A 22,103-nucleotide genomic window follows, 5' to 3' on the forward strand; every position below is an offset into this window, starting at 1 on the left:
TGCACCAAGCATGTTCATTTACATCTAAGCAAAGTATGTACGAAGTGGTTACCAAGCCTTGCCAGATCATAACAGCAGCATTTTGTACGCACGCATGTGCAACCAGTGAATGTTTGCTCCAAACAGCAAACTGTGCCAACATGAGATTTACCAAACCACATGCATAAGTCAGGGGTATTTGGGGAAACAAACAAATCAGATCTTCGCAGCTTTGCTGAACAGTAGTGAACACTGAATCAGGACCACATCAGATATAACACATCAGTGGGTTTAAGACACCCACAGGGCTTCTCTCCACAAAGTAGTACTTGCATTAACGTAACAGTTTGAGGAAGATGGCTGCAAATGAGCTACGTATTTTCCTGCAAGAAACATTTTTTTGACACAGCAGCTACAGACACCTGGCCATCCATTATGCACTTTATATATTTGGTGACATCTTTAAAACACCTATTTTGAACCTTTTACTGACAGTTTTTGGCCTATACTCTAAAACACAGTAGTTATTTGTTGCAGAAAAAGTGGAACTACCTTTTAAAATAAATTCATGTTGTCCTCCTTTTCTGCACTTGGCTCTCATTTTACTCGCCCTCACCTAAAGCAAGCCCAAGGGATGAGAGCTGGGTCTGAAGTCGGACTCAGCTACTGAGGTATCTGTACCTGTGCTGGCACGTTCTCCTCAAAGCAGTCAGATGCTGCCAGTTCTCATCCTGAAACAACTGTTGTTGAAATTCAGGTATGTGTCTTCTGAAAACTGACCTACATGACTGCCAGATTGCTTGGAAAGATCGTGAGGTGCATGCACACATGCTAAGGAGGCTACATTACATAAATATGAGAATAATAAACAAGTTATATGACATTCCACTTATCTCAAGTTACTGAAGAAATACGACAGTGTAAAAAAAGTCCTCCTAAGGTTAAAAATATGTAGCACTATTTGCCTGTACTTTGTTTCTTCTTACGTGGTTGCTCTTTTAGGTTGATTTTGAGCATACCCAGTGTTGCTGCTGGGGTTCAGAGCTTACCTCATCTGGGCCAGTGACATTTCAGCAATAGGCTAAGTAATTTTGGGGAGAAAGACAACTTGGGCAGCCCTAGAAATGCTCCTGATGTCTATATCAATAATAATATTTTCTGCAGTAATAACGCCAGTTCCTCAAAGAGATTCATTGCTGATTTATTCTGTGAAAAAAATGATACCTCCAGCTGTGTATAGCACCGCGAAGTCATCTTTTCCCAGGTGCAAAATATCCATCACCACAGCATGCTTTGCTGCTGCCGACTGGGACTTCTGTACTTGCAATGTGTGCGGCTGCCGAACAGCACTGTGTCAGGACGGTAGTCAGTGAGCACACAGCCCCTGCGATGTGGTGTGGGTTGTCTTCTGTGGGTAATAATCCAACATGTGCAAGGACAGGAAGATAACAACTTAAAGTGGTTTTGCTTTATATAAGCAAAATATATAAAATAAACATGCTGATAGCAATGCACATCTGCAGTGATGAGGTTTTAGGACTAAGAGCCTGGCAACAGAGCATACAGGTTTCTGTCAGCAAATTCCTGCAATGTTCTGAGCTTCCCAGATCTCTGGGATGAGGGATTTCCTGATTGTCAGGGACAAAGAGCAAGCACATAAGAAAAAGAGATGCCAGCATAAGTCTCTGAATGCTGCTTAGGGCTGCACGGGGCATGGGTGGGTTAGCAAGCGCTCTCCAAAGTAAACATATAAATCAGCCATCTTTAAAAAAAAGATATATATATATAAACTTAACTTCAGTTGTATGCTCCAGCTTGTCAATGGATATTTATGAGGTGAGTGTAATGTTATAATGGTTATAGCAGTGAAATACATCCGAGCAGGGGAGCTAGTAAAGAAGCACACGAATGTTAATGCCAGTAGAATTTTAATGCCCAGGAGATGGGGGCAAGGTGACACGAGCCGTAGTTAACACTGCTTTAGCTGGCTATGGTGAGACACGATCAGCCAGGTCTGTTTCCAAAGGCTGTAGCGCAGTGGGTTTGGCGTGCGAACCCGGCACAGGTTTGTCAGCACGAGCTGTTGTCTGTGTGCCCCTCCGGTACTGGGCTGTGCTGAGGGCAGGCAGCGGGACTTCTCCAGTAAGGAAATCCCCACTGCCACGCGGCTCCTGCTGCTAGACTCGGAGGAAGGTGTTGCCAGTGCTGTCATCTCAGCACCTACTTTGAATCCCCACCGGTTTTGTTCCTTTAAAATGCCCTTTTATTGTCACCACTACGTACAAGCCTGCAGGCCAGGAGCACAGGTAGGAGTTTATTTATTAACCCAGTAAGGGAGTTAATGATTCCAAAGAGCTTTGGAAAGCAGGAAATTGCCTGTTCACTTGTATTACTGCGAAGAAGAAAAGGTTTACGCAGTCCAGTTCTTTACTGAAAAGCTACAGGGGAGAACCTCACACTTGCAACTTTGACTCCTTCTAGAGAGGCACACCACAGGGAAACAAAGCTTAGGAGGAAACAGAATCAGGTAAACCAGATTCTCGTCTGAGGGCCCTACTGGCACCTACAGTCTCAGCAGGCTGTAGCAGAGAGCTGTTGCAAGACAGCTTTGTGAGGAGCGACAAACCTGGGCTCACAGGGCTGCAGTGATCACAGGGCAGAAAGATGCCCTCACAATGCTGTAAAGACAGGGCCAACATAAACGACATCGCTGAATACTCCTCTCAGGAGTGCCATTATTCCGAAACCCTCTCCTTCCTCACGGCTCTGCAAGCACTGAACAACGGGGCTGGAGGGCACAGAGCTCACGTGTGCCATATAAAAGACAACTCCCAAAAGGGTATGTTCTCTTTATGGAGACCCTTCAGCCGTGGGTAAGAAAGAAGCACACGATTCTCAGCCTCTGCTGAGACACTCTACTGACAGACATTGTAGGATCTTGATCCTCCAAGTCCAAAATGAGCCAATCTTTTATGAAAGCATGTATTATAGAGGGCAGTACGAAAGACATCTGTTCTGGACAAAAGATGGCTTAAGTGCTACTTCAGAAAATGCAGTTGTTCTTACAGTCATAAGTCAGATGCTGAACAATTCAGCAGTGTACAGGGAACCTTTACCTACATGTATGCAGTTACTCAGCATGCTACAGAAACAAGTCACAAGCAAGGATGATGCACAGGTGACAATGTACACAGCACAGGCCGGGTGGATGGATATCGTAAATGTCCCATCTCCGGCCTCCCTGATTTCATGGACTGCTTCACATGCTGTTTCTCAGTTACAGAAGAATGCTGCAAGTGAAGCCACACACACACACCAACACCACCAAAAAACAATAGCCAGAGATCTGAGCGATAGTATGTTAGGAGCTACTCCTTAATCCCTATGACTACCCAGAGCAGCCAGCTATTTCAGTGCTTAGCAAATGACTTCATGTCTTACTCTGAATTGAGGACATTCTGTCCCTTCTGTTCCCCTTATGGTTTTGTGGGTAATATTGGTGGTAGGGGGACGGTTGGACTGGAGGTCTTTTCCAACCTTAATGTCTCTATGATTCTACAATTCAAGTTTTTGTGTCAAACTGCTTACAATTCTCAGGTAATCCAAGCCTGTCAGCTGAGTAGCATTTGGAGGATGTTGGTGGTGAATGACCCACAGCCTCCAAGGAGACCCCACACCTCACCGGGACCTTGTTATAGCACTGAGCAGTTGACACTGGGTTCAGGGTTTTATCTGGAGATCCTGACTTCCTTTAATTGCATCCTTGCATGCAATTACCAAAGGAGAGCAAACCGTCGAACTTAAAGCACTTGTTATCTGCCCATTAAATAATGACTCATTTTGGAAAAGTCATTTCCATGCAGTGAGTCCCTTTGGTTCAGAAAGCAATGACTAGTATGTCTCATGCAAGTAACAAAACCAGAGCACGCTGGAAAACAGAAGAGCAGTTTTTTGCTGAATTTCAGCCTTAGCGGTAGTACTGTGAGGACTGCTGTTACTGTTTTGGCAAACGCAGTACACGTTTCAGATACAAAGAAAAGAGCCCGTACATCCATATCTGTGCATTTGTCTCTCCTTTGCATATGTCATATACTAAAAAAGATGGTGGATTAAATACCACTCCAGATGGTACTTAATAATAGAAAAAAATATACTCTGACATGACTCAAAGCAACAAAACTCTGCCCAGCCTATTGGGCATTTGTGGAGTTGCCATCCAGCTGTCCCCCAGCCCAGGCCCACCCTGCAGTGCGTTCCTAGCCAGTACAATGAAATGGGGGAAAGGAAGGGTCAAGAGCTTTGCCAGCCTGCGACCTCATTAAGAGAATTCCACATCAGCCTAAACAAATACAGCGCACAGCTTCGGTGACAGCCAACCATCATACCATTGCTCATTTCAAGTCTACTATTAGACCTTGCCATTAATCACCTCCAGGAGAGCATCGCCTCTCACTCTCACCCCTGCACATGCCAGAACACTTTTTGCTGAGCACTGTTTCTTCTGTCTGTGGTACTTGAAGGGAGGAAAAACAAAACGAAACCCAAACCCAATGGACTCTTTTAAATGTCTGACCAGGACAAAGATTTACGGGTGAACATCTTTGCAGGATGAAACTGAAAATGCAGAAACTCTGCAGCCCAGTTTGAAAAAATGCAGGAGGAAAGCAGAACCCGTTTGTCTCTGTAGATTACCCATGCTGTGAATATTCATAGAGCGCTGGGAACATGGGGGGCCAGCCCTGGCAGTGCAGGAAGTGGGCACAGCTCCAGAGGAGCCTGTAAAGTTTCCTCCACTTCCTTCACCAAAGAGCCCAGTGTTGGGTTACAGATGGTTGGAAAGCAGCGCATGTTTGCTCACACATGCACACATACAAATTAAAGTGCTTCTCATACCTATCTAGCCAACATCAACAGATGAGTTCCAGGCTCGTAGCACAGCGCAGTCCAAAAGGCATCCTCCTCCAAATGCTGAGTGCACTGCTCCAATAGGGCTGTACAGGCTCACAGAAGGTCACAGAGCAGGAGGAAGCACGGCCATTTCGGCAGACACCTCTTGGACTTTTTTTTTGCATTGCCACATAAGGATCTATCCTGCAGTCTACTAGGAGCATCCCCTTCCTTTAATATTGGGTGCCCTGCAAGGCCTTTAATTTATCTTGGTTGCTCAGTAAGTTAAATTCTGTAAGATAATCAACAATGTAATAATTGACTTCAGCGTAACATAAGAATATTCCTTCTTATATAAAAACCTGAGCTGTAGATTTTTCTCTATTTTTCAACTAAAATACTTACCATATTCTTCTTCTGTGGTTCCTACAGTGCATCTTCAAGCATTTCATAGTTAAGGGTTTTCTTTTCTGCTGAATCTGGTGCATTGACATAACCCCCATATTCCGCACGAAGATCACAGAATGCTTGCATAACTCATTTTTTAATTACTGTAGCCCTAAAATACTAATTTAGTTCAATTTTATACTGACTACATGTTGGTATTGTTAAGGTTTATGATCCAGTGATTTACAAGGCATGATACATCTGAATTCAAATTGGTTGTATTGATTGTTTAATTGAGTACAGGGACATGAATGTAACATTAAGTCACCAAACTGTCTGACCATGGTAATGCTAGGATGGTAATTCACAGATTTTATTAGTTACATAGAACAAACATGTTTTAATTCTGAAGGCCAAAAATAGACAGATAAATCTACTGTTTAGTAAATAGCACTTCTAGTGATATAAATAGTCCTTTTTGTAAAGTTCAGATTAAACAGAATAGAAATTCAATATTCTGTTTCTAAAAGCTGAAATAGATACCACTACATAGGGAGTTCTGAATTCGATTAGAGAAACACCTTACATGAGTATGAATCTTTTTCCCAAAACCAACTTGCACAAAGACAGCGATGCTGGTTATAGCACATGCACCCTGATTTGAAGTTGATGAAAACCTACAGGCTTAGAGTGATGAATCCTTAACAGAGTTAAACATTAGTCTTTTATCTTCTTCAGTTTGCTCATCTATAATTGAGAGCGGCTCAATCAGAACTCAATACCTTCCTCTGCTTGCCACATTCCACCACATCTCAAAAGAATAACACAGCACCAGGGGCTTTGTTTGGGGGGAATCTCCAGGCCAGTAAGAGGCCAGATTTGTAGAGTATGCAGGTCTCGAGATCTGCCCTTGAGATGGGTTACATGATTAAGAGTCTAGCTGACCAAACAGTTCCCTTTTCTTCTTTTTCTCCTCCTTTCTCCCCCATGACTCCTCCACTAAGGAGGCTGGGGACAGAGATGATGGGAAAGAAGTAAGTGAGGAGCAGTAATGCCAATTGCTTATTTTCTATTTAGAAATCTTTTCTGTCCCTCCTGGAAGAAAACAGCCTCTAGGCCAGCATTTAGTGGAAATAAATATGTACATGAATCAAACTGTGGCAAGCTGAGAGCAAGAAAAAGGCTTACTAATACACATCTATCTATTTTTGCTAAGATAATATTAAAGGTATATACGGCAATTGTGCAAGTTAGTGTGTTAAATTGCATGTGTGATGAGAGCTCAAAGCCCTTTACGTTGGCTTGAATGCTAGTTTTTAATGCATTTCATGTGTAGGTACTGTGAAGCCACGCACCTTGTCACATCCCATTACCTAAATGCAAAAGCTGTTCTCTACTATACTGGCATGCAATATTTGCTGTTCCGTTAATGACACTACAGTGGTCCTGACCTTCTCATTAATTAGCGCTTTCAGCATGTTTCCCAACATCCTGATTTCAGCTCCGTCTTCTGCGAGCATCACATTTGTGTACAAAAAAATGACATCTTAAACAGAAGGCCTTGCTTTCATTAGAAATTCCTCATCCTCCAGTCCCCTTAAGTAAGAGAGTAGTCCTGGTTGCCAGAACAGACACTCACACATGTAAGAACGATCTGATCATACATCAAACATACTAACAATGGCTACAGGTGGGTTCAGACTGGCAGTGACTCAACCATTGGTTAAAAAAACAAACAAACACAACACATGACAAGAGCTTCTTCCAAAAACCTTGTAACCCTGACTAGAGGCTGGCAGAGAACATGTGTTTACAAGACAGTGTTGGTAACAAGACTGTAAGGTACAAGTTCTCCCTATTCTTCTTTACGTGGTTCTTCAACTAGAAATCCTTTCTACAGACACAGAACACCACCTTCCCTAGAATTAAGGGGCTAATTTAATGCCCCGTTAGTGGTATTTGTTATATAGTTCATGAATGCCATTTTAATGAACTAGAAAACCACCCAGCTCCTCTTAACACACTGCACTTAACCACGTCACGCAGCCAGGCCTTGAAAAACATATTTTTCCTTCAGTGATGATTGTAGACCTTAGGTAAAGTGTTGAGCCACTAAAAAGCCTTCTAAACAAAAAAGAAATGCAAAACCAAAATGATTAATCCTCAAATCATTTGCCCAAAATTGAAATAAAGTCATGCACTGGTAACTATGTTCAAAGAACTGTGAGAAAGCTACAAATGAAAGCAGAACATTTGCACTGACAGGTGAATTGCAATGTTAATTTACACTATGGGAGAAATACTGCAACTCCCCCATTACCTGTTTTCTAAAGATGTTTTGCAGTGTCTTGCTTTTGCATTATGGTATCAACTCAGAAGAAAAGTCCTTGTTGTCAGTGTATATTTAATGTTCGCTTTGTCGTCAGAAGTGCTTGACTTGCAAAGCATTTGTGGATTTTATCCTCCAAAAATACTTTGCTTCTACTGCAGAATTCATTTTGATATGCTTAATTTGAAAAAAATCAAATGTAAAGGCCCATAAAGATGCACCATGCCTTTTTACTTTGCCTTTAATGGAATCTCTTAGTGCTCCTGGTTTATCTCTTTGCTTCTCTTCTGCATTTATAATCCAGATGGTAGCAGCTAGAAGTTACCACAATTACCCAACCTAACTACTCACCACTTCGGTATTTATCATACAGTTGACAGGAAGTGGGATTATTAGAAGGGCATTAGGAAAAAAAATTCCTTGATCTGTCGTGCACTGTACATTCAGTCCTGCGGTCCATCTAGAAAACGCTGCCCCTTTCACACCAGTCAAGGGCAGGTGCCAACTGAGACCTGACTGAATAATACCAGATAGTACTTGTGTGTAATTGTCCTCTGCCATTACCAGTAAAACATCTAGCTCAAAATAAATACATGGAAGTAGTATGAAATTCAGGCCTAATTTTGTTTGATTATGCCATAATCTCCTGTCTTTAAAAAGAAAGTAGTAATTTTCCCCCAAAATATGCATCATTAAATAGGATTCAAGAAATAAGCATGGCTCCATACTGCAAAACTAGCAGAGTTTGATTGGCATCATCCTTTAAAGGTCCCTTAGAAGCTGCCTCATAGGCACCCCAGTTTACTGGAAGTCATCGAGTAGGAAATAAAAGGAACAGAGGAAAGAAAATATCTCCAGCTTTTTTCCTATTCTCCTAATTTCCTCAAAAACAAAAAACACCACCATCAATTAGCTGAGGAGACTTCCAAGTAAGATCCCTCTCACCTCCGTGAAACCTGCACACCTGCGTGCCTTTGCAAATCTCCCCTGCATCAGAGAGGTGCAGCAGGCTGGCAGAGAAGGGGAGCACTGGTTCAGGACCCCCGCGTGAGGTGGGCACCCAGCTCCCGCAGCGAGCGGCACCACCGAGGTGTGAGCAGGGAGCGGTGCTTCGGCTGGGCAAGCCACCTCCCGTGCTCCTTACTGACCACCAATGCCTGACTCGGTGCTGTGCAGCCCACCCCAATGACAGACTTCGTAATTAGTGAAAAATTAATGACAAAACATTCAGTAGGTCTTCGCTAATCCTCCCACATGCTCCTTCAGGCAGTGCGTAGTACTTGCACGTGCCTTGGAGAATGACTTGCTCTGCATGGAGATGCCCCGGCCAAAGGCGCAATCAATACAGGCTGTCCTTCTCCATCATGGAAAGAAAAGGTGCTGTGCCCAGAAAGGCTGCCCAAGTGAGGAGCTGTTCTGCTCAGAGCACTCCTGAATTCAGAAACCAATGATCAGTGTGGAGCTCGGGTCTTGAACTAAGCTCTGAGAATGGGCATTTTTTCAGTGCTTCTCAAATCAGTAAAAAGGGGTTATGAGCTTCACTAGTGGATTTGACTCACACCCAGCTACACCAAAAGCTGTCACCCGTAAGGAACCACTTACAGGAGAAGGGTATTTACTCAGGTATGACACCATGAGAACTGGTGCACAGCGATGTTAAGCTCATCCGAAGACACCTTGGAGGTGCAGAGCTGGGGTTACTGCTAATAAAACACAAGTGCAAGTCAGCAGCTGCTCCGCTAACCAAGTCACGTTTATCTGCACTGTGCTGCATGAAGATTTGGCTCGGTGGAGTGAGAATCTGTCTTTGCTATGATCTTCCTTTACTGTGTGTTTAGATAGGTTTTATTTTGCTCCCAGAAGTTTCTGAGAATTTCAGATTGGTAAATTATCCTCACAGAAGACCTCGGAGCGTTCAAAATGTGTCTTCTGTGTCATCACTGTTTACCTAACAACCTACATTTCTAAGTCAAATGTAGTACACTTACTCTGGGTAATTTCCATTAATTCTTAAAATATTTTTCATGGGTGTGTTATTTTCACAAACATCTGAATTTAAATTACAGCCTTCCTTCAGCATGTAATATTCAGCATTTGAAAGTCTTCGTTGCATTCATTACTTCACCCACCAATAACGGCTTCTCTCTTTTTCCCCCCAGGGCCGATGTATTAACTTCACCCGAGTTCAATCTCAGTAGAGGAGGAGAAGAGGATACAAGGAGGAAATACAGCCACATTGCCACTTTTCAACCAAGCAGAGAGAACTGAGCACTGCCCTGTGTTTCTTGGATGAAGCCTCAACTCAGAAGGTTTCTGCATTCCCCCCTCCCAGGAGCCAGCATTGCTGTGCCAAGCCCTTATGTTTCACCACCGTGCACTCCTGCTCTGTGACTTGCGACAGTGACAAGCAGCATTGACTTGCATGCCTCTGCTTTCGTAGAATACAAAGGGAGAATACAGACAACCAAAGATAATAATGTTTTTTTACTTTTTTTATTTTTTTAAGGACTACAGATTCTCAGGACATAATGTGCTTTAAGCAGAGATGCAGAGTTTCTCAGATGCGAGGATGGCACGTGTTATGTAAATAGGGACTGCTTGCCAAAGGCGGAGGATAAAGCTTCCCACCAGGCTAAGCAAACGCAAGAGTTCACTGCCTTACAGCGATGTCAGATCACAAAACCCTTCCGAGTCTCCCATCGCATTGTGCCTTACGGGAACCTTCTGACTGGAAATCTTGTCATTCTAACACTGAAAAGTGCACACGCATGACAAAATGTAGACAGGATGCCTCAAGGTATTGGTAGCAAGCAAGACTTTGCCCTTTAGTTTTTGAAGACACCTTTCTTTCATTATGCACCCGGGACAGGAAGAAAATTAATAGAGCGTTATTCCACAGGAAGACAGCCTGTAACCAGAGATCTTGAGCGGAGTTGGAGGGACTGATGCTTCAAGACCTTGACACTGTGGCTGGTGTTTTTTTTCCCCTTCCTGCATTCAAAGTTCAGTAGCGCATAAAACATCATCATCTATAAACATACCTAGCAGTAGTAGGCTTATGTATTATTTTTTTTAAAATTAAAAAAGCAGTAGCCACTAAGCTGGTATCTCAGGGTTTTTCCCCCCCCGAATCTCCAAGGGCTCTTCAGCGTCACAAGCCAGCAACTCTCTTTGCATGAGAATTTCAAAGTTTAATTAATATAATTAAAGGCAACAGCAAGCAGCAGCCTGTGAAGATTTTGCTCATCTTTTTTATGCCTTTTGACATTGAATGACCTATTACTGTATGTGCATTACTCGGTTTTCAAGGGGGCACCGAGCATTGGTTGAGATTCAGCGGTGGAAAAAGACCTCCTTCCATCAATTTAGAAATTAAATTTACAGGAGCGCCGGCCATCACAAAACATTGACAATGTATGTATTATAATTTTTTAGAAAAACCAGTGTCGTGTCACGTCGACGATGCCAAATTATGTTAGCGTGAGCGGAAACACTGTGGGGGAGGAAGGAGGGAGCAGCTGAAGAAAAAGGCTCAAATGATCCAGTCACTTTCGATACTGTACTTCAGATGCAAAATGGATATTCGAGTCGAAACCTGACAAAGCGCGCCTGCTTTGATGGGAACTGGTATAGACAATGACCAGTGGCTGGGTCAGTGGGATGTCTCTCTGCGAGCAGGGAGGCTTATCAAATGACACTAAAAATAAGTTCAACAACCATCACGTTTGAGGGGAAAAGGCGAACATTTCACATTTGGTGGGCATGAATGTGTGCAAGATGGAAAGAGCAATGCGATGCATCCTGGTCTAATTATCTCCTTTGTGCTCTTCACTGAAATTGCAAGGGACATAAATAATTCTTTTGGTCGATGTCCAAGTTCGTGGCACCGCCCAAAGAAGCCTACACATGTATCCACTCGCTTACATCTTTTGCTTGAGTTTATTTATGTCACTGGTAGCCTCATCATCAACAGCCATGTGTGCACATTATGCTATGAATAAAACGATTACCTAAGTTTGCGATCATTTCTTCTTCTTCTCCCCCCTAGTCCCGTGTCCTCTTCACAACTTACACCTTCACTTTGCCAGGTGCACAGCCATCCTTGACCCCAGCTTCAACAGACAGACCACCATCTCGCGGCATCGCGCGGTGTGCCAGAAAGCCAGTGGCAGCCCAACACGGGGGCTACTGACTGTCCCACAATTATTTAAGACACATCAGACACCGGTACGTACAGTATGCAGCATCAGTAATGGAAGCAGAGCGATGAAGCTCCCACAGAGATGGCTCGCCGCTACTGTACCTAGGGCAACTGCAGCTCTGATACCGATGGCCGTTGGTTGCGGATGGTCTAGCACAGTGGGGTAACAGAAACTGATTTTACCCATGAAGCCCACCCATCAACAAGTCCTTGGTTTCTATCAAGCTACTGACTAAACCTCTGTGTCTCCTCCAGCTAAACTTGAGATGGAGAACCCAACTAAGTGGGTTTGCTAGGACGCAAGGCATTTCACATCATTCCTCACAATGCTGTAGCAGTCCAGGCAGAAACACTTATCTCATCAGACAAAGTTATGAACACCTCTGCTCACTTTTACTTGTTTTTCCTCCCTTTTTAATGTAAATGCTACACTTCTTTTGAGTTAACTCTGGAATTTTCAGCTTGCATTTTGAGCAGTGTGTTGCATAACAGGAAAACATGCAGATGAAGAGGATTTTTTCCTCACATGTATCTGTTGTCTCTCAGAGAATATTTGTAACGAACAGAGCCACAGAAATGTAAATCCACTCATAATCTTTTGTCCTCTATAGCTGTCTATCCATATTCATTAGAAACTGTGGAATGTGCAATTTTTCACAGAATGGCTGATACCAAGCAAAAACATATTTCAGGTATCTACAATGATTTTCCCTTCTAATTGGCATGATATTACACTATGTTACACCTTCTATTTAGCTGAAGATGATACCCTTAGAGTTTCATTATTATACAGTGCAGAATATCTGTCACAAATAATGGGGGGGGGGCAAGAGGCACAGGGTAATAATGTTTAAAATCCACTGATTCAAACTGACACAAAGTAAGACTTATCTGGCACGATAGCTTAAAATGCTTGAGAAAAACGTAATCGGTAGGTTTAATGCAGTGCGTCCCTTGTACTGTTTCACACCTTGGGTATCTCCGTACAAAAAGACCATGTCCTGATAATGGCTTTTCTGTCTATTTGAACCTGCCTAACCAAACCTAACAGCATCTTGAAAAGATAAATTAGCATGAGTAATCCAGAAAACTGCCTCCTTAGAAGTATGCATAAACAATGCTTTAAGAAGACGCCAACTGTTACTTCAGTATCCTATTTTTATGTCAAGGTGACCCTCAAAATACACATGGACAGCAACTGCGGGCAGCGGGTGGGTGCTGTGACCCTTCACGTGTTAAACTGGTTTAGGAGACTTAAGGTGTTAGAAAATTTGGGGAGAAAGAACGCGTATTCAGAGCACCCCTTCCCAGGAAGGAACATGGTTTTCCAGGAACATGAGCTCCTTGTTCCCAGTCCTATCAGGTGGCCCCAGCAACCAGCCCATAAGACTGCCATTCCAAGGCAGGCTCTGGAGATGCCCGCACGTTCCCTACGTGCCACGCTACCATTTGCTTCCTGTCACCAGTACTCGGGACATCCTGGCTTGGTCTCCTCTAGAAAGAGCAGAGGGTACAAAACATGCACTTTACCTTGCAAAACAGCACGCTTGGCTGTTTTATGTTGCAAACATGAAGATTAACACAGAGCAAAGAAAAGAATAACTCTTAAAATAAATAAATAAATAAATAAATGAATGTCCTGTTCCATTGCAATTAAAAAAAAAAAAAGCTTGAGAGATGGCAGAGTGGGTTTTCTAACGAGTGGTACGTTATTTCATCCACCTGCAGATGCCTTGTACTGCACAGGCACTGGGCATTCACTTGTTTCCTTATCGCTGAGATACAAGTTCTGCCTCGGGATCAGCTCTGTAAATGGCACACACCTTGCTCACAAAGAAAACATACCGCGGATGTACAACACGAGGCACAGCTATTAGGGGGTAGGAAGTGCCAATTCCAGGCGATGAGAAAATCTAAATAGATTCTCACATAGATGCCACCAGCTATATTGAAACCTTTTTCAGACGCAGTATCAGGCAACAGGAAAAAATCTGAAATGTTAGGAAAATGGAAAGTTGGTTTCACTGTCTTCATGCTAGATTCCCTGGTAATCCTAGATGTCTGTGAGTGCTGTTCACAGGCAAGCTGTTTAAACAAAACTGGGTCTCCGTGAGGCATAAGCAGCACTCTACAATAATCTCTGATTTTTTAAAAGATTTATAGGTGCTCCTTTTAACTTGACCACGCTATGAGAGAGAACGCACACCCTACCACATATAAGAATATCACCAACAAGAACGACGCGTTGCTGAAATATTTTTTCCTGAAGAGCAATGTGCAAAATGCATAGAAATACCACCAGCCAGCCTTGAGGAGCTCCGTTACAACTGAGAGAAAGCAGAATTTATATCAATGAAAACAGTACTGGGGACAGCAGAATATCCTAAATATGACAAGACTGTTTTTATTTCATACATTCTGATAACAGGAGAATTTAATTGGCTGGAGTTAATATGAAATAAAATGAAAATGAATTTTAAGGGTTCCGTTTTAGTCAGCTTTTAATTTGAGAACTACAGCTTTCATCAAACATTAATCCGCTGGGCTTAAACAAAGGGAGACAGGTGAGGCTGATCTTTGTACAGGGTAAGGTGAGGGAATTTTCTTAAGAGCCACGATGCAGGTTCATTCTGAGTCACAAACACTGCATGAAAACCCGGGCTGCCTGGTAAAAATTCATGCTGGTATTTTTCTTGCAGGAAATTACCATGCCGCATTTCTCCTCATCTAATCGCCCTTAATACGACATCACAACTCTGTATTTTACATATTGATATTTACTTAACGTCATCATATTCAAATGTTCTAACATGTATGCATTGTGGATGCAATCCTGGCTCTCTCTTTTTTTTTTTCCTTCCTTTTTTAAAAGCAAAAAATAACATTATTTTTAACAGTCTCGGTAAACAGCACCTCATGCAAGTCATGTTTATGTCCCTTACCCGTAATTTTGATAGACTATGAACACACAGTTATCCGGTCTCTTCGAAATTAGTGGTGACATAAGACTGCACTGCTCATTGTTTTCACTTTTAAGCATGTCTTTACAATTCAAATCATGTTGACGTATTAAAAAAAACAAGTGGAAGTCACCGGTAGAGTAGGTTTTACCTTTCACTTTTCCTCCCTACACGTGGAATAGGACTAGAGGATTTTGTGTTCTGTCACTTTAGACAAAACATAATCCTCCTGCAGCTGGAGAAGTATCTCTTTTATTCATCTCCATTTCGTCTGCAGGGAAGGGTAAAGAAACTGAGTGCTATCAATTACATTTTTCCAGGTGGGAAAAATGCACATTTTATCCTGTGGTTATTGACTGCTACCTCACAGCTAAAATAACATTGGTCTTCTGCAGAACAGTTTTCTTTTTTCTAGCTCATTGGGAAGCAGCAAAGGTGCCATCACCATCTGTCTTCAGATTTTATCTCACTGGAACTTCTTGCTCACAAGAGGAGCCTCTGATGAGAATTTTGGAGGCTAAAGCCCACGATGTTGGGAGGTAGGGCCTGACTCTGGCTGCTCCCACTTGTGCCTCACACGCTGCTGAGGGTGCCGCATCTCCCAAGCATGTCCCATGTAAGCATGTCCCGGGGTGCTCTGCAGCAGGCACATGCCTACCGCTCAGTAGCTAATCCAGCAGTGCTGATGGTGCAAAAGCACGGCTGACTTCTCCGTCCTGTGGCCACTGTGGATTGGGAAGCCAGATTGGGCCCAGAGGATCTCCCAAGAGAGTTGGGAGGAGCACAACGTTAGAGTAATGCGACTTGGACGTGAGGGCAGAAGGCAGCGGTGCATCTCATCAGCCCCACATCGATGTGTACACATGTTCACAAGCAGTCCTGAAGAAAGTCCTGAACCTGTGCAGGAATGAGGACAGCCAGCAACAGGCTCCATAGACAGCAGCTTTGACAGCAGCCTGCAGCTACACGGAGGTTTCCTTTTCAAAGAGTAATCTGCTTGGTGGTGGGTGCCACAGAAGGGGTAAATGGTCCTCTGGAGTCCAAACTTTCAGCCTGTTCTACACTGTCAGCAGAATGGGAATAAATAATGGGGTTATCCATGGTAGAAGCCAAGCTTCAGCATTACAAGACAGAAACGTGTCCTTCCATGAGGCTGTTAGAGGGGGTTGTAGGTTTTACTGTTGTTTTCAGCAAGGAGGAAAAGGATCCAGCCCAAGGAGCTGAGTTTGAAAATGATACCATTAAAATGGTAAACATCTGAAGTCACCAGGAGATGGACAATTTATACCAACAGAGGAAAAAATTGAAGCAGGTAGGAACCAATCAAGAACTTAAGAGATTACAGTAAGCGAGAAGTAAATGTAACATTTGCTAATGAGCATTTTCTAAATACCTCTTGTGCTGTTACAAAATTACTTTATGTCAAAATTTCTAGTAAAAGCCTTATTAGACCTGGCATGTACTATTTTATTTCACAAATCTGTTTCACATTGGCTCAATTAAAATTGTTATATATTTTTGGGTCTTGTGTAGGTGCCATCTGTTTAACAGTACAAGTGGGTCCTGTGATGCACTTGTAAATTTTCTGCTGCAATAATTTTTTTAATATAATGAGGGACTTTGGATACAAGAAACCGCCTATATTCGATGATTTTTTAGTTTTTGGCAGTAAACTTGCAATGATTCTTACCGTGTTACAAGGATGGCTCTGCATCCTATGGAAAAGCAAACAGTTGATCTACATGTTTGCACCGAAGTCATATTATTTAATTCACACTTATTTTTTTCATTTGCTTTTTCTGCCTTATTTTGCAAATGAGCTTATCTTCCCCAAAATGGAATCCATAGGAATACTCTCAGCTGGTTTAATATGGCTGTAGCTGTTGCCTTCCATGGAGCTACTGGGACTTGTTGAAGTCTTTGTTGAATAGATGGTGAAGTGCAAGTGTTGCAGGACTGCGCCTGGCTGTCTGAAGGACCGGGTCTCTGCTGCTTGTGTCAGCATAGATTTGCCCATTATTAAATCCTCTTTATGGAGAAACAAAACCTATCTGGCAGCAAGGGGCCACAAAGTCACCTCCAAGCCCAAGGAACTCTGTGGTTCCTCGCCTCACAGGTATTTCCATGGGGGCTGACTAGACTGGGTGCTGTTCTGGGAGACCACAACCCCACAGGAGCCCTTCCCTGCTCGCTCATCCCCTTTGCTGATTCTGAGCTAAGTTACAGAGGAAAGCGAAATATTCTCCTACATGAGATTTGCTGGCAAGTTGGTTACTTGGCTTTTGATGCCAGCGTGCCAGCAGCAACCTGAAGCGGCAGAAGCAGCCAGGCCCAACAGCTCTGTAACTTTTGGAGAACTTGGCCTCAGGTGTCCTGGGAATGAGGACACAACACACACCAAAACACCCAGACACCAGGGGAGGCTTGCAGGGTAGGACCGACCCTCACCTTGCCCACAGCAAGAGCCATGAGTGAAGCCAGGACAGCACAAGGGGCCCGGAGCTCCTGGGGAAAATCTCGCTGCACCCAGAGCTGCACCAGCCCGAGCATGCCGACCGTGCACGGCTCAGCCACAAACCCCATCCCGTCTGGCACGCGCTGCCACTGGTGCTGATGCCAAAGCTGGTTGGAACAAAACACCCAAGTGTCTCGTGAACATGACTAGGAAGAAGGATGCACCTTTCTGAGGTGAAATGCCATCTGCACAGAACTGGTTTGAGTTTAGTGATGCACTACAGCAGAACAAAAAAACCTGGGGACAAATCTCCTGCGCAACAACATTCTTATACTTTGGGTTTGTTATGACTGTCATTAGCTCTCGCTATTACACCACAAGCACTGAAGTGCTGTTCCCAAATCACAACAAACGACAACAAAACTCCAAACCCAACCCATTAGTCAGTTTCCCTTTAAAAAATGTAACCTCAAATTCTTCTGCTGAAGTCTCTGTTCAGTTTCAGGAGAGCAGTATTCGCAGTGGTGACAGTGCTGCAGCTTATTTTGAAACACTCAATTTTGTTCTGCAGTCCAGAGAGAGATGCCAGATTTTAAGCACGCCAAGTATATATGCAGCAGTTCTCTTCTCCCTACAGTGCAAAGAGCTCAGCTGCCTGCAGCGCTGCTCAGGATGCTCAGCAGGGTAGTTCCCAGTGGGCACTGGAGATCAGAAAGAGAACTGGCTCACTACGAACCTTCAGACATGCTTTACCTTGGTCATCTGTGATGCCCTTTTTTCCCCCCTAATTTTCCTTGCGTACCCACTGAGGCTTGACTTGCTTACAGTGGTAAATGTGTTTTCCTTCCAAGCAGACTGGGGACAGAGGATGCCCTGGTGAGCACCAGTGGGGGCACCAACACTGCCAGCCTCCTGGCACTCCTAGAGCAGAGCCTTCTCTGGTAACAGAAAGCAAAGAGAAGTTCTTCATCATGTCACAAATTTTCTAAGATACCATTAGAGAAATGGATGCACCTGAAATACGCTTCTCATCTGTTTGTGACTTTTGCTTAGAAAATTGAAATCAACTGCAGAGAGACTCCTCTTTGACTCAACAGTCCTATAACTCACCCAGGACTTTAGAAGCCATGCATTCTGGCAGAGCACTAGTGCTGCCCCTTATTCCTCTGGGTAAGCTTCTGACACCCAGGGGAACTTGTCTGGTCTGACTGTGCTGCTACACAAAGCATTTTATTTACAAGGCAACCAAACACCAAAGCAAAGAACATGGACCACTGAGACATACTGGTGCCCCAGAAAGCATTCCACAAGGCACCCCGTGGTGCCTTTCCTCCTTCCAAAAACTGCTCTGTGTTACCCATGCGCTGAACAATTCCTTAGTACTTGGGACAGCTGCTCAGGGTATTGTCAACACTCTGAATATATTGTATGTATTGACAGAACTGCAAAATGCTGATTAAATTATGTGCTTTAGCCAACCTGTGTAGGGAAAATTAATTGAACTGCAAAACTGATGGGTTCAGTGCTACCTTGTTGGAATGGGGAGGCTGGGCTATGTAATGCTTGATCTCCTCTTATTTGATTAGGCAAATTAGGAAACAACAGTGTGAAATGCATTATTGTACTAATATGATGTCCAAAATGTGAATCTCATTAGAGCTCTGGCCTTGATGCTTTTTGTGTTGATTCTCTGTAAGCTGTGAAAGAATAAGCAGGCCAGAAAGATGTCTTTTTCAAATTACATCGGAATTGCCCAGTAGTAAATTGTATTCTGAGGCGTTAGTCCCCGCAACATCTCCTTACCAAAAGCATTTCTAATCTTCTGGAGAAAACATCTCTGGATGCAAAACATTCTTGAAATGGAGGTAGATGAGGATGGAGCCAGAGAGCATCACCTCTTGATGTAAACTTGCTTAGAAGTGAAGGCTGCTGTGGAGAAAGGAAGCTTTATGGGGTGAGCCCCTTAGGGTAGCACCAATGCTGCAGCTGCCCCAGTGGGTGCCTGAGCAGTCAAAAACCTCCTTTTGCAACACTGGGTAAAACTTATCTCAGTGAAGGCACAGTTGGTTTGGGAGAAGGAAGTAAGAAAGAAGTGAGGAGAAAGGCCTCTCTTGGAGAAGGGCTTGGGAACCCTGCTAAGACCAAGCGTTCGGCACTGGAGAGGGCTAAGCCACTGCGACGGCTGCACCCATGCTGCTAGTGCTGGCTGCAGTACCCCCTCGCGACATCTGCCTCTTCCAGGAAAGGTCTGAATTCAAGGTCACTCCGTAATACTTGGGGAGAACAAACATATGGTATAGAAGTAAAACAACACTGCATTTCATCTGGAAGAGGGTTTTATGAGAAGAGCCAGTTCAGATATAAGTTGGTAAAGGGTCACTTCACAATATAGCCCTTTCAAATTGCAGTTCAAACTCAGAATTAATTATCCTTTCGCTGTCTTGGGTTTTCTTTTCTTTTTTGCTTCACATTAACTGCAGCTGAAATTATTTTAAAGCAATGATCTTGAACGTCATGTCCTTCAGCTGGCCCTGAAAATCCATTTTCAATGGAAAGCCTCCTTTCTTTTCCAAGATTTCTGTTAGTCTATAAAGCTCATCAAGGCTCTGGTTCTCTAGGGGTGTCAGATGCTCGGATAATACCCAGGTGCCTGCTGGCTGGACCACTTCCAAGGTACTTTATTAGCATGAATAGGCCAATCTGAAAGTGGGTTAACTCCTTCGGCTTTCAGAGATACAGCGAGAGTCCTGCAGCAGCAGCGCGCTTTGCGCGTGTGTGCAGCTACAGCTCCAAATTCTGAGTCATCAAGTTGCGAGATAAAAACAGAACATCAAGGGCACTAAGAATAGGCTGAGAGACACCAGCCTGAGGAAAAAATATTTGTTTTCCTGCAACGATACCTGTAGAGAAGGTATCTAAGGCCAGAACTATTCAGAAGCTCCCACACTTTGGAAACGTCACATTCCCCCCTCCTGTGTTAGCTCTGGGCACAGCAGAGAAACAAGGTGGCTTTCCCACATGAAGCCATCGCAGCTGCATTTCAGGGAGCTATTTTCATCCCTCAGCTGCTGGCAGCCCCCAGCTAGAGCTGCAGTTTAGTTATGGCTGTCAGTGGCAGGAAAGGCTCTCACGGCCACCAAGCCAGCAGCACCACAAGTCCGCACGCCCCGGCACAGCCCCAGGGCTCCTAAGTCATGCTGCCACGATGCCGTGTGGCACGATGACACACCACGAGGTAAGTCTCAACACAGGAGGGGCACGCTGGCTCCCTGTTTTACCTTCTCATTTTGCATGTTTTTCCAGAGGAGGGGAAAAAAAAGAGTACCCTACATCCCACCCTAAACGTATTGCACAGGTGATGGTCCCAACCCACATCAACCGAGTGCACAAATGTGGATTTTGGAGCTGGCCCCAGGCTGGAAAACCTGCCTCTCTCACCACACATAGGGAATGCTTTCATTCGGCTTCCTGCTGCAGAAAGCTTTGTGGCTTTTGCCTGGTGCCAGGGTTTCCCAGCAGCACCGTACGGGTCTGCTCCGACTCTCTCTGACCCCCGAGCTCTGTCTTGTCAAGCAAACGAAAACCACGGCTCCAGAGCTGCCTTCGGCCTCTTTCTGCATCTCCCCCAGCTGTGAGGCGAGGAGGGCAGCCTGGGCAAAGCTCAAGCCAGGCTCAGCAGTCCCCAGGCTGCATCCCCTCCCAGCCCGGCTGGCTGAGTGCACGCCTGCGGCGATGTTCTGCCTCCCCTCCCCAAAGCCAGCCCGGCGGCGGGTCTGCAAGAAGAAGGTGACTCCTGGGGACCACGCAGCACAAAGATTTCCCTCACCCTTCTCTACCCAGCAGTGGAGATTATTCACGATTCCTGAATAACTACTTCAGGCAGGATTTGCAGCAGCTTTCAACCAAAGCTCAGCACTGCAGCTTGGGAACAAGTGGGACATTATCACTGACATCAGCCCCCAGCCTCTTGAGAACGACTCCCTGTCAGTTCGGTGGCTCTCAGGACTGCAAATGATCCTGCTGGGCAGAGGCTGGCTAGAACATGGTGCACTGGACCTGTTTCTTCTTCTGCAAGCCTGACCGAGGGGCTTGCTGCAGGAGCAGCCACAAGGGACAGGGGACAGAGGCGCATGGGGCGTCACAGGGACATCCTGACCTTCAGCTGCACCGACGGCCAGCAGGCTGGGAGTGGTTTCCTAAGTGACTCACAAATCTCCTCTGCCCTAGTGCTGATCTTGCCAAGGAGAAATCTTGTTGGCACCGGCCATCGCTGCAATACATTAGATGCAATCACTGGCGACGAATGTCACGCTGCTCTGCCGCTTGGACATGTTCTGAGTGCTGGCACAACCTGTGGTCACCTGACGAAATGCAGCAAAGAGCGGTGTGGAAGAGAAGAAACTGAGACAAGGCTTAGCTGCGGGTCCTTGTGGTTGTGCAACACACGGCTGACAGCAGACCTGGCAATGAGCAGTTCCTTGGTAGCACAAGATACTGGCTTTTCCTGTTTATGTTCCCCAGAGAATAAGAAAAAGGACTCATACCAAAAAATAGCAAGTATGCTGAAAGGCAAAACATGGAATTCTGGGGTCTGCTTGTCACCCCTGGGGTACCTAAAATGTTCCTAGAGACATACTTTTGCTCAAATAAACTCCATATATCCACAGCATCCCTCTTACACAGGCTTCCTCATTTTTTTAAGTTTTAAATCACCTTGCTGGAGGCTCAACCCAGGAGCTAAAGAGCTCCCGTGTCTTGGAGGAGCAAGGGCACATGCTCAAATATTTTGAATAATGGCAGTCCACGCTCAAAGTCTTCGCCGTTTGTTTTCCCTCTGCTTCCATCAGGGCTGCGTTCCCAAATGCCTCTTGTCCTACAAAGCTGGGGGCAGAGGCATGCTGTCAC

General features: G+C 44.5%; 1 protein-coding gene and 1 long non-coding RNA gene across 4 annotated transcripts in view; one reads left to right on the forward strand and one right to left on the reverse strand.

Moving 5' to 3' along the window:
- Positions 1–11,596, forward strand: part of ANTXR2 (ANTXR cell adhesion molecule 2) — a 112,230-nt gene extending 100,634 nt beyond the window's left edge. Inside the window, exon 17 of the mRNA XM_080591524.1 lies at positions 9,742–11,596. Coding sequence (XP_080447650.1) covers positions 9,742–9,780 — 39 coding nt within the window. The 3' untranslated portion in view covers positions 9,781–11,596. The remainder of the gene's footprint in view (positions 1–9,741) is intronic.
- Positions 1–22,103, reverse strand: part of LOC308194928 — a 350,222-nt gene that overhangs the window by 48,101 nt on the left and 280,018 nt on the right. The gene's annotated exons all lie outside the window — the stretch shown is intronic.

This window comes from Anser brachyrhynchus, assembly GCF_964034855.1.
Source record: "Anser brachyrhynchus genome assembly, chromosome: 4".
NCBI lineage: Eukaryota > Metazoa > Chordata > Aves > Anseriformes > Anatidae > Anser > Anser brachyrhynchus.